Genomic DNA, 16602 nt, shown 5'->3' on the forward strand with positions numbered 1-16602 from the left:
TAAAGACCATACCTATCGAGCAACAAAGCCACTTCTTAGATTTGTGCATAGTTTGGATTGAAAATGGAGGGGAGGGGGGAAATCAGAAGAAAATGAGAAGAAAACGGGAAAATGCGTGTGAAAAACTAGGGCAAAAATAAAAAATCGGGCTGTGTTACTCGATTGGTATGGTCTTTACGAATCGAATGGTATTCTTTCGATGCTGTAGCTTAAAAAGAACCAACACCAGGGGTCACGGCTATAAACTAAAAATACAGCGTTGGAACACATCCATGCGACAACATTTCTTCTCGCTTCGAGTCACCGACATCATACATGTGGAACAGCCTCCCTGATAGCATCGTTGACGCCCCGAGTATGAACATCTTCAAAAACAGACTAGACGAAGCTATGCAGGAGCATATGTTCAGTCTTAAAATGCCTAGCAAATTACGGACCAGGCAATAAGTCCAGCAGCTATCTCAATCTTTATCGAACCCGGTGGAAGTCTAGTAGCTACTTCAAACTATCGTCAGTCATGAAAAGATCCGGTCAAATGACACGATTTTAGATCTATGAACAAGGCACGAAAAGGAAAAGAATCGGCGACAGGCCACATCAGGCCTACACTTCAGCGCCGACATCATGATGTTATGTTATGTCTTCTCATACTGTAATCTTGCTGTTCAGTTCCTAAATAAGTCACCACCACTCATTGTTTTTCAGTATTAAGTGCTATACAGAAAAGACGCCTCGGAAGCGTGAACGTTTCAACTTTTCGAAAGGCGACTATGTTAAACTTCGTGAATCAGTGAGTGCAGCGAACATTTCGGACTGTATCATGAATATGAATGTGGCGGAGTCTGGTCATTCATTTAAGAACATAGTTATGTCTGCAGTTGATGCGTGTGTACCTACGATAAAGCTCGGTGGAGTCAGAAAAACACAGTGGATGAACAATACGGTTAAAGCAAAGCTAAAAGCAAAGAAGGAAGCCTACAAGCGTTATTTACGAACTCGTAGCGATGCTGAGTATAACCTGTGTGCAAGAGCTCGAAATCAAGCTAAAAACGCTTGTCGCACCGCAGTCAAAAATTTTGAAAAAGACGTTGCCAAAAACTCGAAGAACCCAAAAGTCTTCTTCTTGTATACTAGTTCAAAGTGTGAGACAAGGGACGGTATTGCAGATTTGAATGTAAATCAACGGAAGATATCTTCTGACGAGGGCAAGGCCAATGTTCTAAATCAGTTCTTTGGCAGCGTCTTCACAGATGAGGACTTGAACAGTATTCCAGCTATTGAGGAGCGACCAGTGGACTCGAAGTTAACTAGTTTCGAGATACATGAAGAGGAGGTTCTCAAGCGCCTGGTCTCCCTGAATCCCAACAAGTCATCTGGATCAGACGGTTTTCACCCTAGATTGTTCAACGAATTAGCAACCGTCCTGGCCGGCCCTTTAACAGTATTCTTTCGAAAAACCTTAATCGAAGGGACTTTGCCGGCCGACTGGAAAGAAGCCCAAGTGACACCCCTGTTCTAAAAAGGTGACATGAGTAACCCAGGTAACTAGCATCCTGTAAGTCTCACAAGTGTTGGGTGTAAGGTGATGGAATCGGTTATGAGGGATAGGATTATAGATCACTTGACTGTTAACCATTTTCTATCAGACTGTCAGTATGGCTTTATTGCTGGCAGATCATGCACCACTAATCTCCTGTCTACATTGAATAATTGGACTCGCCTGCTGGACGAAAGGGTGCCAGTGGATGCACTGTACCTCGATTTTTCCATGGCATTTGATAGTGTTCCGCATGAGCGACTGTTACGTAAAGTGAATTCTTTGGGAATAGAGGGAAATGTACTCCAATGAATAAGGAATGTCCTAGTAGGCAGAAGACAATGTGTCAGCATTAACGGCACCGTAACAGACTAGGTAACTGTGCGCAGTGGCGTACTGCAAGGAAGCGTTCTTGGACCTGTTTTGTTCGTCGCTTTTATAAACGATCTACCAGAAAGAGTGTCAAGCGTGTGCTCCATGTATGCCGATGACACAAAAGTTTATAATACAGTTAAGGATGCGTCAAATAAAATGCAACTGCAAAATGATCTTGATAGTTTAGTTGACTGGGCTGATGCGTGGCAGCTGCGTTTCAATGCTGACAAGTGTAAAGCACTTCACCTCGGCAAGAACAATGAACAACAAGCTTACAGCATGAGAAGACACGGTTGCAACGAGAGGGTTATGATTGAGAAGTCTTGCGTGGAAAAAGATCTTGGAGTTTATGTCGACAAGGAGCTAAAATTTTTTATATGCATATTGAAACGCAAGTTAATACATCCAATAAACTGCTTGGACTGATCAGACGCTCCTACGAGTACCTAGATATGAAAATGATGAAGCTGTTGTTCACCTCTGTCGTGCGCCCGAACCTAGAGTTTGGAAACGTTGTGTGGTCACCGAGACTTGTAAAGGACAGAAATTTAGTTGAGAGTGTTCAAAGACGTGCAACAAGGATAATCCCAGGATTAAAGGGCAAGTCATATGAAGAAAGATTGAAGATTATGAAGCTCCCCGGTCTCCATTATCGTCGCTTGCGTGGTGACCTCATTGAAGTATACAAGTATACTCATGGTTTGTACAAGGTCCCAAAAGGATTACTAGAATTTGAAACAAGAACCAACACCAGGGGCAACAGCTATAAACTAAAAAAACTGCGGTGCAACTTATACATGCGACAACATTTCTTCTCGCTTCGAGTCACTGACATGTGGAACAGCCTCCCTGAAGATATTGTTGACGCTCCGAGTATGGGAGCACAGCCCTACACCACAAATTTAGCTCGTAAACAAGCCCTGGCGCCAACGCCTACCCTATAATGCAATAACTAAACTCAGCTCACACCCAAGAAGCTGTAGGTAACTGAGTCATCTCCCCACACCAACTTTAAGCAACACCTACCTCACTCCACAGCCTGTTGAATCAAATAGTCAATTATCAACAGGTCCTACTCCACAGAATTTTACCCCATACTATCACTTCTTACACACGCCGTAAGCCTTACTGGTCGCAGGCCACGCCGGATCATCGTAAACCTGATCTGCTATTTACAGGACTGGCGTAATCCCGCTGCACTCCACGGGCAGAAGCGCAAACCGCCGTCCCTATAACGCCATGCCCCGGCTCTCCCCCTTCGCAGCCATAAGGCTTTCTTCAATTGCTGATCAGTTGTGCGCCAGGATAGGTTAGGTTTGGTTAGGTTAGGTTAGGTCCCTCCATCGCGCCAGGCGCATTACTGATCGGGCAACGAGAAAAGCCTTCTGCTGGCTGCGAAGGGGGAGAGCCGGGGCATGGCGTTATAGGGACGGCGGTTTGCGCTTTAGCCTGTGGAGTAGAGCGCCATGAAGCAGTTGCTGTGACGTAACGGCGCTGTTATGTCAGGCGCTTATTTTCAAAAGCCGCGAATACGCCAGGCTGTGTTTAATACAAGCACGCAACAGTTTGGCTATTTGCCCACGGCTGTTGCTTCGGTGGCTTGATGTTATCTGGCTGATTGATTCATATCCAGGAAAGGAAATGACGCCTATGGCTTTAAGCACTTAATCACACAGGCTAATATGCCCTCTAGCGTAATAGATATTGAATTGTGGGCAAGGGCTATGTAGCGGTCTATAATGCGTCCCCCGAGTATGAACGCGTTCAAGAACAAACTAGACAAGGCTATGCATGAGCATATGTTTAGTCTTAAAATGTCTCGTACCCTACGGAACAACTGATATCTAGAAGCAGTTTTTAATCTACCGTCCGTTGAAAAGATCTGATCAAAAGGCCAGTCTAGTCGAGAAAAGTACAAGAATCGGCGACAGGCCTATCCGGGCCTATTCTTTAATGCCGATGATTCTATACTATACAACTATACTGTTCATTGTTCTTCCCGAGGTGAAGTACTTTACACTGGTCAGCATTAAACCGCAGCTGCCATGTATCAGTCCAGTTAACCAAACTGTCAAGATCATCATGCAATTGCGCGTTATTTGATGCATCCTTAACAGTATTATAAACTTTTGTGTTGTCGGCATACATGGAGCACACGCTGGACACTGCTTAAATTTTGGCAGTTCGTTTATAAAAGCAACGAACAAAATATTCCCAAGAACGCTTCCTTGTGGCACGCCACTGCGCACTGATGCCCAGTCTGACACAGTTACGTTAATACTGACACGTTGTCGTCTACCTACTAGGAAATTTCTGATCCATTGGAGTACGTTTCCCTCAATTCCCAAAGACTTCACTTTACGTAACAGCCGCTCATGCGGAACACTGTGAAATGCTTTGGCAAGGGTCGCCTGCCGAAGACCACAACTGCCCTGGGCGTAATGGACCATCATGATTCCTGCCTTCCGGAACCTAGCCTTCAACACTTCAAGCCGTCCGTATCTAGGCCGTGGGTCGAACCAGCCCTCGGTCGGACGGCCGCTTGTCGAAGGACGATAAATTTTGGAACAGAACTATGCTATCTGAAACCTAACCTCAGATGCGGTGAACGTAAAGTTACGTAATTTAACGATGCCCGGAAGTCAGATTCGATCCGCGGCCTGATGGTGCAAGGCAGGTGGTGGTCAAGGCCGGAGGAGGACAAAGCCGAGTGGTGCACGGCTGATTGGTGGATATCCGGAGAGTCCAATCGTTCAACGTAGATAATAAGTTAGTGGTGCAGGATCTACCAGCAATGAAACCATGTTGACAATAAAACCATGTTGTTGTCAAAAAAACCATGCATACGGATATACAAAAACTGATGCAGCAAATGAACCAGTCGACATGCACGGTTTCATTTTCCTACCTACATCAAAATTTATTTTCTCTCCGCACCTGAGATTGGTCGTTTTCTAGTGTTTGACTTAGTGGAGGCAAATCTCCAGGTTTCAGTATAATTCTATCCACGACCTTGTTAATTTGATGGCCAACCACAAATATATATTTTTCCGAGTTGAGCGTCGGAATGAACCGAAGCTCCTTCTACCAACTCCAGGAACCTGTCGCCCAAAAAATATAGGGCGAAATCTGGACCAAGACATGTTTTTATTTGAGTTGTCTCTCGAATTATCATGTCTGCTCTAACTCAAGATAAACAGTTCTCAAGACGTCGACGTGTCAAGAGCAGTTAGTAGCTTAACATGATTCCAACAAGAGGACGAAACTGAACAAAATATACTACAGGAAAATACCGGGCATCGTGGACTCGTTCGTAGCCCTGTTATGGTAGAATAAATAAATGATTATATAACGAGTTCTATAATAGTCCTTATAAAGGAAAATATACTAAATGTCGATTTAAGATAAAAGTAGAAGTATCAAGTTGATTTCATATTAAATCATTTAATTAGAATTGTCGTAAATAACTATATGAATCTGAACGAAAAACGGTTTAATTATCGGAGGATAATAGCTTTCGGTCTGCTTGTAAATATAAATTCTTATGCTCGAAGTCGAAGCCGGTCGGTGATACGGGAGAAGAAACGAGCAAGCCCTGAGGTAGATATATTCTTAACACGGAGCCATGATCTGGAACATTTCTGCTGCAACTACAAAATATTTTCATATACGCGATAAAAATGAATTTAGAGATGCAGTTCATGGACATTTACGCAACATTATTATGCAAAAATTTTACGAAATAATTGGATGCGCCGACAAGATTTTTTTCTAAGTTTCCAAAGTCCGCTAACAGCCATGCAATAGACAGTATATATTTGGGATAGTCACACAAGTGAATCGTGTATTTGTATACGCGAAACGTGACCTAAGCAGCAGTTTCTATCAATTATCATGACGAATATTTCGTTACTTAAATACCAGCTTAATGCACCTGAAATTTCTCAGTTGAACTGAAAATTTGCAAGAGCCATTTTATCACTTGGAAGTCAGATACAATTCGTGAACTGACGAATAAAACTGAGTTTCAAGCATTCTACCGCCACACCGTAGCGTGCCCAACACAACATAAATACTATAATGTAATTTGGCAAGCAAGAGGACGCTTAAAGCTTCGGTACGAGTTAGGTAGGTAGCAGTGTGACACGTCAACATGTGACGTACAATTTATTGAGGACAACACATATAAATACGGCAATCTTAACAATAACTTAACAACTTACACAGAGTATTTTCGTTTGAATGAGAGGACTTGGACAAACTTACAAATTTATTTTTTAAGCAGAAATGGTTTTTTCTTGTACTGTACCTTAGATCAGGACTTATAATTATAACTACTTGCTAGTTACAAACATGAATAATAACGGAACATTCATCCGAGTATTCAGCTAAAATTATAATATCCAAAAGTCATTATGGTCTGGCACGCTTTATGCAGTGCAGCACAAATGCTGCCTTTCCAAACTTTACAATACAATGAAGAAGCTTATCATAAGTCACTTTAATATTTAAAATTCAGTAGTGAAAGAGTTATAATGAAAACGCTGAACAGAAGATATTCTGATCCTTGTAAAAACTGGAAGCACATACGAGATTCTTGGAGTGAGGAATATGATAACACTTAAAAACTTAAATTAAGAGAATCACTTGTTTTACAAAATTGTTTAGGCCTTTCTTCCTCCAGTCGAGAGGAGTTCACTTATTTAGTGAGTTAGCAACACAACGGTCGCTAACTACACATAAATCAACAGCTGCCCAACACAATCCAGAGCGGGTAATGCCGCGATAACTTAGAAATAATAGCAAGAATCATAGATGGCAGTGAAGATAATAGCCGCGATCACCTAGAATAGCATAACTGGCAGCAACGAACACAATAGTTAGTGGCTACAGCAGCTATCACGTAGAAACAATTGCAAGAATGACATCAACATAACACAATAGTTAGTGGCTACAGCAGCTATCACGTAGAAACAATTGCCAGAATGACAGCAACAGAACACAATAGTTAATGGCTACAGCAGCTATCATGTAGAAACAATTGCCAGAATGACAGCAACAGAACACAATAGTAAGTGGCTACAGCAGCTATCATGTAGAAACAATTGCCAGAATGACATCAGAACACAATAGTTAATGGCTACAGCAGCTATCATGTAGAAACAATTGCCAGAATGACATCAACATAACACAATAGTTTGTGGCTACTGCAGCTATTATGTAGAAACAATTGTAAGAATGATAGCAGCATAACAGTATAGGAAGCCACTACAGAAGGTAGGGGCTTCCTATATTTATACTATCAGGTAGGAAAAATTGCTTTTGAGACGTAGAAAAATACCTCTCTTAACTCGATGCATTAGTGACAAACTATCTCTCCTGATAACTGAGAAGCCATCAAATGAGATAAGTTTGAATTATAGGTACCTCCGTAGGTAGTGTTATTCCAGCATTACCTATGGTTCTCGTCATAACATTTCTTATTTAAAGTAAATTATCATAAAAGTACGATTGACACATTGAAGCGTTTAGAGATCCAGCACACGAAATATTCTTGGTTTACATGGAAGAGATTAAGGTTAGCAGTAGCGCATGTCACGCCCGCTCTTCACCCCAGCTAAACAAATGTTCACTTAATGAACGGAACTTAGAAATTTAAGGGTACATAGAAAAGAAATTTATCCGAGTGAACTAGCAGATGGAAACTAACGCTGAAGAAATCCCAGATCTGGAGTAGTGAGCGAGCGAAAGTCAATTGCAATGATGTAAAATTCGACCACATAAAGTCTATTTATAATTTAATATAGTAGTAGTAGTAGAATGGTTTGCCAGCGCTTCAGCTTTCAAGCTATTTCGCGCCGGAGGTCAAAATGTAACATCGCCATAAGGCGGAAGGTCTCAATTATTCAAAGTCTCAAATTATTCATCACCCACAAGGGGCGGAAGGTCTCAGTTGTCCAGCCCGCTGAAGCTGGCTCGAAGGAAGCAGCGTTAGCATCTCAAAGAGACGAAGTGACAAGGAGGGACAGGTGAAAAGCGACAGAAACTAAGACACTCGAACAAGAGGTCGCTTACACGGGACGTCGGCCGCCCGCACGAGAGAGACAGAGAAGGGAAATGTAAGGAATCCTACCTACATAATAACTTAACCCCACAACTTAGACCAACGGTCAGACACCGCGAGCTCAGCGGTGGGGCGCTCAGGAACAATCCCCCTAGGAACGCGAAATCCCATAGGACTTCTGACGCGCACAGACACACGTCAGAAGTCCCTCCTGAGGGGTAATTTAATATAACCTGACGCCATCATTATAGGTGCACTATTAATCAGAAAAATCTTTCAAGTCAAGGACGGTCGAGACAGTCTCAGCTTCAAGACCTGTGCTGGCCGTCTTATCGGATATTTTCGAAACGCCACACGGCTTCATATTAAAGTTAGGCCTCTCGGCCGAACAGTGAGGGAAGAGATCAGTTAGTCCTGATGCCGAGTCTCGCCGCTTGCCAGCGTTGCGTCTTTCTTTCCTCGACTTCGCTAATAACAAATCTGTGCTGTTAACAAAACTGGTCTCAGCGACCGCGCCACGACGGCCTACAGCGCCGTGAGAGCGGCTTGTGTTTCTGCGTTTCTTTCGCTTTTGTCTGACCATGTCGCCGCCGTCTCTACCACCAACTACACCAGCAGGGAGGCGTCTGGTGAGGCTAGGCCCAGGCAAGGCACCATGTAAGTATCCACCGTATTTCAGGTCGTCTTTGACGTTGTTCTCGTGTCCATTGTAACCCCACATAATTTTGGACGTTTCTCCAGCCCGATTGAGAATCATCTTTACTAATAATATCTTCGCTACTGGACGGTAGAGAGGCTTGTCTACTGAAGAGACGAGGGGGGGAGCGGTGGTAAGGCTTGAAGGTTGGAGTCACGCGGTGCGAGCTGAAATTCGGTGACACTTGCGTGGCCTTGTCAACGAGCGGCACGTGGCGCGGGGATGAGAGGTGAGGGAACCGCAAGTCCTGGTCCTCCAGGGACGTCTGCACGCCTATGGTCGCACGGCTGCACAGCGCTGCCTCCTTCACGTCCTGCACACAACAACACACTTCATCCCTTCCTCACACTTCATGCCTTCCTCACACTTCATGCCTTCCTCACACTTCATGCCTTCCTCACACTTCATCCCTTCCTCACACTTCAACCCTTCCTCACACTTCACCCCTTCCTCACACTTCACCCCTTCCTCACACTTCATCCCTTCCTCATACTTCAACCCTTCCTCACACTTCATCCCTTCCTCTCACTTCATCCCTTCCTCACACTTCAACCCTTCCTCACACTTCATCCCTTCCTCTCACTTCATCCCTTCCTCACACTTCAACCCTTCCTCACACTTCAACCCTTTCTGCGACTAATTTCTCTCAACTCAGGAATTAGTAAGAGCACAGAAAATTGTTAAAGAAAATGGCAACCAGCATATTTAGAAGTTTAACTAGCCAAATATTGCCTTCTATGGTTATTAATTACTAATGTATATTCAGTCTCTAAATTGCCCACTGACCGTAATTGCGGACGAAGGATTATAACCAGCAGAGTTCATCACTGCAGACAGCACGTCATATATGTGCTAGTATTTCAAAAAACGAATCAACAATCAATGCGTTCAGACGTTTTTCACCCACATTCCGCTGCTCCGCAAGCCCACTAATCCATACAACCTTTAAAAACCTTAAAAAAACACAGCTACTCTGAGTAAAACTCAAATAAGTACTAGTCAAGCAACTGAAAGTAACAACTGAAATTTTCAAGTTAAAGATAGACGTTTGCCTACGCTAGCGCGCGGGGCAGCAGCAGGAGGGCAGGGGCTGGATGCCGCTGAGGAGGAGAGCTGCAGGCGGCGCATCATGTTCGAGAAAAGTGTGGTGTCGTCAGCACCAACACTCACGCCCGTCACCACCTAAAGGGATACTACGTGTTACTTCAGACGCTCATTTCTATAACTTTAGTCAGTGCCAGAAAGGAAAGACGTTAAGGCAGAGAATAGAGCAAAAATATTTTCTGAGATATGTGGTCGAAAATACACCACTCTTCGTTCCAATACACAACTGGAGCCACACAGAAATGAAGTATGCACACCACAGAGCTGAAGCTGCTGTCCTCAGACGTGTAGGAACAGCGCCGAGACTCGCGAGCCCCGCTGACGAGCCTGCGCCCCAGCCACCCGGCCGCTCCGCCCGGACTGAGAGACTCGCGACGTCCTATAAAATATATTAGTAATTAAAGATTATTTATCATCTAATCGGATTAATTTCTAAACTAAACGAAGACGCCATCTCCCATAATTCAGAAGTAGGTTTATTACAATGAAAGACTGCAACACACCAGTAAGTTGACCGGCTTGGTAGGGAGTTAGTTACATTAACCCTAAAGTAACACTAACTTAGCAAGACAATTGCCTTCATTTGGTAATTAGCTTGCCTAATTCACTATCTCAATATAGTGAATCAGGTTATTTAGTGGTTGCAGCTAGCTTGATTTGTGAGAACTAACTCGATTGACGGTAGAGAGCATGCATGATTGAACTGCACTTAGAGGCAAAGAGACAATTGTACTCCAATAATATTTCAATTTTCCAATTGAAATGATTAGTACAGATTGACAGAAAGAAAATCTCCAAGACTAATAAAGTATGTGCGGGATAATTTCTACTCAATTATTTAAATTCCCAATCGTAGAATAGGTATCCTCTGGTACTACCCTTAGAATTTATATCGTCAACATATTAATATCACAAGTCCAGCAGCACACACATGCTGCTGGATCGCTCGATATTCAAGCGATGTAAACGAAGAAAACAAATGACGGTAATCGCCGACACCAGTGCCCTGCCAAGCAGCGACTTGTTGCAGTGTTATGGGCGCGTTCAGTTTGTTGATCCCTAAATAATGCTTATACTTGTTTAAAAAGTCTTCAAGAACTTGTACGACTGAAACGTAAAATTACCACAAAGGAGAAATCCTATTCGTAATCCGGCTACACATCACAAGAAAATTCACCTGGAGCTGAAGGAGTGCACGCACGCTCTGTTGGGAGCCCCTACACCCCCAGCAGGAGCAGCAGCAGCAGCGAAGCGCACGATGGTGTGGCGGGCGGCCTCGCGCTCCACGTCGGACACGTGGAAGGAGAGCTGCGAGTCTAGCGAGTGACGCCGCATGCGCCCCTTGCGCTGCTGCCGGCTGCTGGCGTAGTACTGGAAGCCGGACTCAATGGAGTATCTGTATGGCATCACTGTCGTCAGCGACCTGATACTAGCGCATGATATTATGTACCTGCACGGCAACACAGTTGTCAGAGACATGATACTAGCGCATGATATTATGTACCTGCATGGCAACACAGTTGTCAGAGACATGATACTAGCGCATGATATTATGTACCTGCACGGCAACACTGTCGTCAGAGACCTGATACTAGCGCATGATATTATGTACCTGCACGGCAACACTGTCGTCAGAGACCAGGAGTCCTACTTTCAAAACTCGCTAAGTGAACGTAAGTACTTACGCTCAATTTTCTTGTCTATGATTGGTGGATTTTGCTTGAAAGGCCGTCAATGATAGGCTGGTTAACTTACGATGTCTTAACTTTTCTTGAAGTATAGGCCCTGATACTCAGAGTAAGAATTAGCGTATGATATTATGCAACAAACCGGCGCGTTATACGTCTCGTGAATAAATAAATAGACGAGTCACATCCTCACAAATAACTTTGAATTTTAAGGACGTGTGAGGCGAACCTGGTGCTGATGCTGTGCTCCGAGTCAGTGTTGAGGAGGCCAGGCGCGTGAGGGGCGGTGGGGGCGCCGCCAGAAGCAGCGCGTTGAGAGGGCGCGAGCTGCTGCAGGCTCCTCATCCCCCAGGCTGGGTTCATCGCTCCTTCTATTGCCAATTTGGGACCTGACCAATCAACTTGAGTCAATACACAATAAGCGAGAAATAATATTAACCTAAGATATAACCACTGAAAAAAACTACCTCAGTCCTAAATGTCCCAATTAATTTAACACCGCCCAAACAACGAAACTTATAAGTGCTTATATTATCAGTCTGCTTATATCGCAAGTTCACAAGGAATTTAAAAGCAAAGAAAACGCCAAGAAAATTCACCATATCGATATTGAAAACATTTCGGAGTACAGCTCCATCAAGTTCGACTAAACTAAAAATGAATAAAATCATATTAAGATGGAGCTGGACTTCGAAACGTTTTCAATATCGATTTGGTGAATTTTCTTGGCGTTTTCTTTGCTTTTAAATTACTTACGACACTTATAGCGGTAAAAACTCATAACATTTCAGGAGGAAAATGGCGCGCATGACACAGCACAAGTGACGGCATTCTGTGGTAAAACAAGGCACTTGATCTGCACTCGAACCTGCAAAGTCGCGACGATTGAGGCTCAGGCTCCCTGAGAGGCGCCCACAGGCGTCAAGAGGCCCACGCACTATAGCCTCCCCCACCAGCTGCTGCTTGGGGAGCCTCGCAGACGAGTGTGGTTCACCCATCAGTCTGGGGGTTAAGGGGGGGACAGTTTGTAAGCGGGTAAGATGCATAAGGCCAGCAGTAGCTTACAAATTTTTAGTTTAAGGTATCGAGTTACAAAGTTGAGTTAGTGAGTTACAAATTGTTGTATTCGTTACGACTCCCTTTATTGTTCATCATATGATTATTGCCACTTGTTTTCAGCAAAACAAGACACACAGATAAAAAAAATTTCATTCCAGCCACTTTTAAAGAGCAGGAAGCTAACATTTATGATATTCACATGAGTAGCTTATAGGTAAATGTTGAGTTCGTTGAAACTACATAACTTGTTGTGTGCAACGTTGTAATTCACGTTGGAAACTACACAACATGTAGTATCCGACATTGTAATTGCCGTTATAAACTACACAAGTTGTAGTGTCCGACGTTGTAATTGTACAGAAGTTGTAATGTGCTACGTTACAACTGCCGCCACACCTGCGCCGTGTTGCTCGTCCAGCAGAAGGACGACACCACGAGGGGCGTGCAGGTCCACGCCAGCACCTGCCCACACCCAACATTACAATGAAGACATGAAAAAAAGTAAGGCATGCCATCAGTAGCATCAGATACAGGATGCACGAGAGAAACTTATTTATTTGAAAGGTCAATAAAAACCAAAGTACTTCAATTGTTGTTTTAACTTTTTTTATTAGAGAATAAAATATCCCAATTTTTTTTCATACAGTCTTGGAAATGACATCAGATAAATGGCAACCCACATTGCGCATACACTGATGAAATCGATTTTTGAAATTCTTATCCACTCTTTGCAGCATGTCAATCGCTATGTTGGTAATGGCGTCGCGAACGTTGTTCTTGAGGTGTGCTATGGTCTGTTTTCGATCTACTTAAACCAGAGATTTCAAACAACCCCATAATAAGAAATCGCATGGAGTCAAATCTGGAGAGCGTGGCGGCCATTGGAGACCGCCTCTGAGAGAGATGAGGCGGTCGGGGAAATGTTGTCGCAACAAATTCATTGAGTCTCGTGCTGTGTGTGCTGTGGCTCCATCTTGCTGAAACCACACGTTCCTAACGTTAATTTCTTCGAGTCTTAAAAGAAAAAATTCCTCGATCATGTTCCTGTAACGAGCTCCATTAACGGTAACTGCGCGTTCGTTTTCTTCAAGAAAATAAGGACCAATTATTCCCATTACCGTCAACTGATTGGCTAAATTTATCATGAACCTCCTACAGCGGGTTAAATGGTCAAAATATTTTTATTCTTCAATTAACATTGATCAAGTTAACTCTCTGACTCCGAAATCTAACTTAGAATAAATCATATCATGCTATATTCTGAAAAATTAATCATTTTCGAATAGTGACACTTCCTGATTGAAGCACAGATACACTCCGGTCTAATTAGGTCAGGATAACCCATACAAGATCAAATAGTGCACATTTATTAGGACAAACTCACTATTTCTCAAGACTGGCGGTATACAAATTCAAGGAAAAAAAAATAAAAAAACTTCAAGTAAAATTATTTAAGTGTGGAAAGCAGGTAAAAATTCAACTACCTATCAAAACAGTTATCAGATTATCACATACAAAAACTATTTGGTTTAGTTCAGGCACAAAAAAAGATAAACTTAGAAACAAGTTCATTACATGTATTATCACATGTATTTGATATAATGTGATTATAATGTGATAAACTTTCATTATAAACAAGTATTAAACATATCTTCTAAGTATCTTATACAAGTAAATGAAACTCAGGTTTGCATTAGGCGCTTTTGTCTAATTTTTGTTGGTGTTTTCATGTCTAATTCACATTGCACACAATTCTGATACAAAATACATCATAATTTTCCTACCAAATGCAACTATAATTAAAATTTTAAAAAGTTTCAATTTTATTCAAGTACATTAAAAATACATCATAATTTTCCTACCAAATGCAACTATAATTAAAATTTTAAAAAGTTTCAATTTTATTCAAGTACATTAAAAATACATCATAATTTTCCTACCAAATGCAACTATAATTAAAATTTTAAAAAGTTTTAATTTTATTCAAGTACAAAGGCAAACATAGAAACGACAACAAAAATAGAAGAGTTTATCTCAATCTTTATGGACACCACAACTATAAAAATTCCCATTAAACATATTAGTGTACTTGTATCATAGCTAATATTTTTGGGCATCATATTTCCCATTTTCCCCCTTCACCCAACGTACTTCTGGCATCTCCAAATCACCTAAAGCTTCCACACAAATTCTAAATAAATCTTTGTCACTATTTTCTGAATTATTTTGGATGGCATTCCATGCCTTTGTGCAGGCATACTGGTAATTAACACTTTGTACACTAAAAATTTCGGTGTCAAAGTTTTCTAGTGGGTCTTTATTGCGTAGAACACGGTGAGGACCACGAACTAAGTTCCTAGGATACCAGCATATGGCATTATAAAGATTAATGCCTGTGCACTCTGGTTTATTGAGGAAAACTTTCCCGTCTCTGGTTTTTTTCTCTAGTAAACTATTTACAAAAATTTGCCTAATAGGAGGTAAATTCAGGTACTCCTCCAAATTTGCGTCAAATTCTTCTGTGCTTCGTTTTTGCCATTCAATGATGCTCAGCTTGATTTTACATTGCGGAATAATATGGTGCACGTGGATCTCAGTTTCGTGGGGGTTCTTTATGGTGCCCAGTCGTCTTGGTACAGCCTGCTGGAAGCGTAAGGAATTATCAGGAATACATAGTTTTATGATTAATATTATTAAAATTATAGAACAACATCAAAAAATTGCATGAGTATTTCTAAATAACCTACCATATACTATTTTGCCTGTGCTGTTTTGCTTCATTTCGATTTTAACCATGGTTACTATTTTGAAGTACTTGACCATAAACCACAGCAAAATTTACATCAAGTTCCTCATTTTTATTATCAATTCTGAGTTCTACCCTCTCTGTTTCCAATTCTAGCTAAAACCATTTGCGATGAGGAACTCCAAACATGACAACCATTACAACCATAATAATTGCAAGTGTCCAAATAGTTTACCTTAAAATTTCTACACAATAGAGTTACCAACAATTCATACATAATTACCTTGAAAAATCGTCCTGTTACTTGGCTGCTTTTAATTCTTCTGTTCCCCATGACAGCAATCATCTTATTACTGTCATCTTCTTCCACTTTAATTCGGCCACTTTCATCTTGATATAAAAAGGAAATGTATCTTTTTGGAGCATGGTGGTTCTTCTTAATCTGATTCTTGCGCACCTCTTCAGAAGCAATGGCCTTTGAAAGATAAGACCAGTAAGAACAGATAATACCACTATTCATGTTTAATTAACAACATTCAATACCGTCAACCGGGGCTACTCGGGACAGTTGAGCGTTTTTTTTTTTGTTAATTACCTACTGTTAATAACTTCTTATGATGAATCATTTCATAAACAAGTTTAGGCTCATTTTATAGCTCTTTGCGAGGGCTATCGAATGGCATTGTCAAAAAAATTCCATATGCTATTTGTAAGATGCCAGAAGCAAAAAAAAAAGAGTGTCCCGAGTAGCCCCGTCGAATGGGGCTACTCGGGACACTTGGAATAAAACTTCATTTTAAAACATTTGAAGCATGCAGAGCATACTCATCCATTACTAACAGTACTCTGAACTCCTCCTCTTTCATTGTAGATGATGTAGAGGTAGAATAACTGACATTTTCTGTGATTTTTACTTGTTTTTCCTATATTGATATGATATTACCATATACATTAAGGTACTGTATTATTGATGTGACATGATTGTATTATTGATGCGATATTACTGTATCAATGAACATGCCATTGAGCATTTACAACAACCTTGTCCACTGCAAGCTTCATATCAGCAGCCTTATAGCATTTTTTCGGTACCTGTAAGCTTATAGGATGGCTTGTAATTTCACACCATTTTAATTACGTTAAGTGAATTTACTATAAAAAAAAGATCGTGAAAAACATACCTGAAACAGAAAGGAATATTTTAGTGACAACCATCATATGTTTTGGAGAAATAAATCATAGTTTAGGTCAATTACTTTTCATTCTATGATGCCCGGTGCACAATTCTATATATGACATTCCTTGCACAATTTTGTGATGACCAATGATGCA

General features: G+C 41.7%; 2 protein-coding genes across 3 annotated transcripts; both read right to left on the bottom strand.

The window, feature by feature from the left end:
- Positions 1-8140: 8140 nt before the first annotated feature.
- On the bottom strand, positions 8141-13103 carry LOC108680859. The gene is made up of 8 exons (XM_018169773.2): positions 12921-13103; positions 12334-12467; positions 11695-11854; positions 10955-11227; positions 10449-10480; positions 10035-10156; positions 9730-9855; positions 8141-8986 (listed from the first exon to the last, which is right to left on the bottom strand). The coding sequence occupies exons 1-8, from the start codon at positions 13046-13048 to the stop codon at positions 8612-8614; spliced, it is 1350 nt and encodes a 449-aa protein (XP_018025262.1). The 5' UTR covers positions 13049-13103; the 3' UTR covers positions 8141-8611.
- Positions 13104-14524: 1421 nt separating this feature from the next.
- LOC108680860 lies at positions 14525-15849 on the bottom strand. Of its 2 annotated transcripts, none has more exons than XM_018169776.2 (2): positions 15554-15849; positions 14525-15164 (listed from the first exon to the last, which is right to left on the bottom strand). In XM_018169776.2, the coding sequence occupies exons 1-2, from the start codon at positions 15788-15790 to the stop codon at positions 14625-14627; spliced, it is 777 nt and encodes a 258-aa protein (XP_018025265.1). In that variant the 5' UTR covers positions 15791-15849; the 3' UTR covers positions 14525-14624. The 2 variants fall into 2 exon arrangements, with proteins under 2 accessions (XP_018025265.1, XP_018025264.1); XM_018169775.2 differs by having other exon boundaries at positions 14525-15167.
- Positions 15850-16602: the final 753 nt, after the last annotated feature.

This window comes from Hyalella azteca, unplaced genomic scaffold, assembly GCF_000764305.2.
Source record: "Hyalella azteca isolate HAZT.00-mixed unplaced genomic scaffold, Hazt_2.0.2 contig6971, whole genome shotgun sequence".
NCBI classification, from domain to species: domain Eukaryota; kingdom Metazoa; phylum Arthropoda; class Malacostraca; order Amphipoda; family Hyalellidae; genus Hyalella; species Hyalella azteca.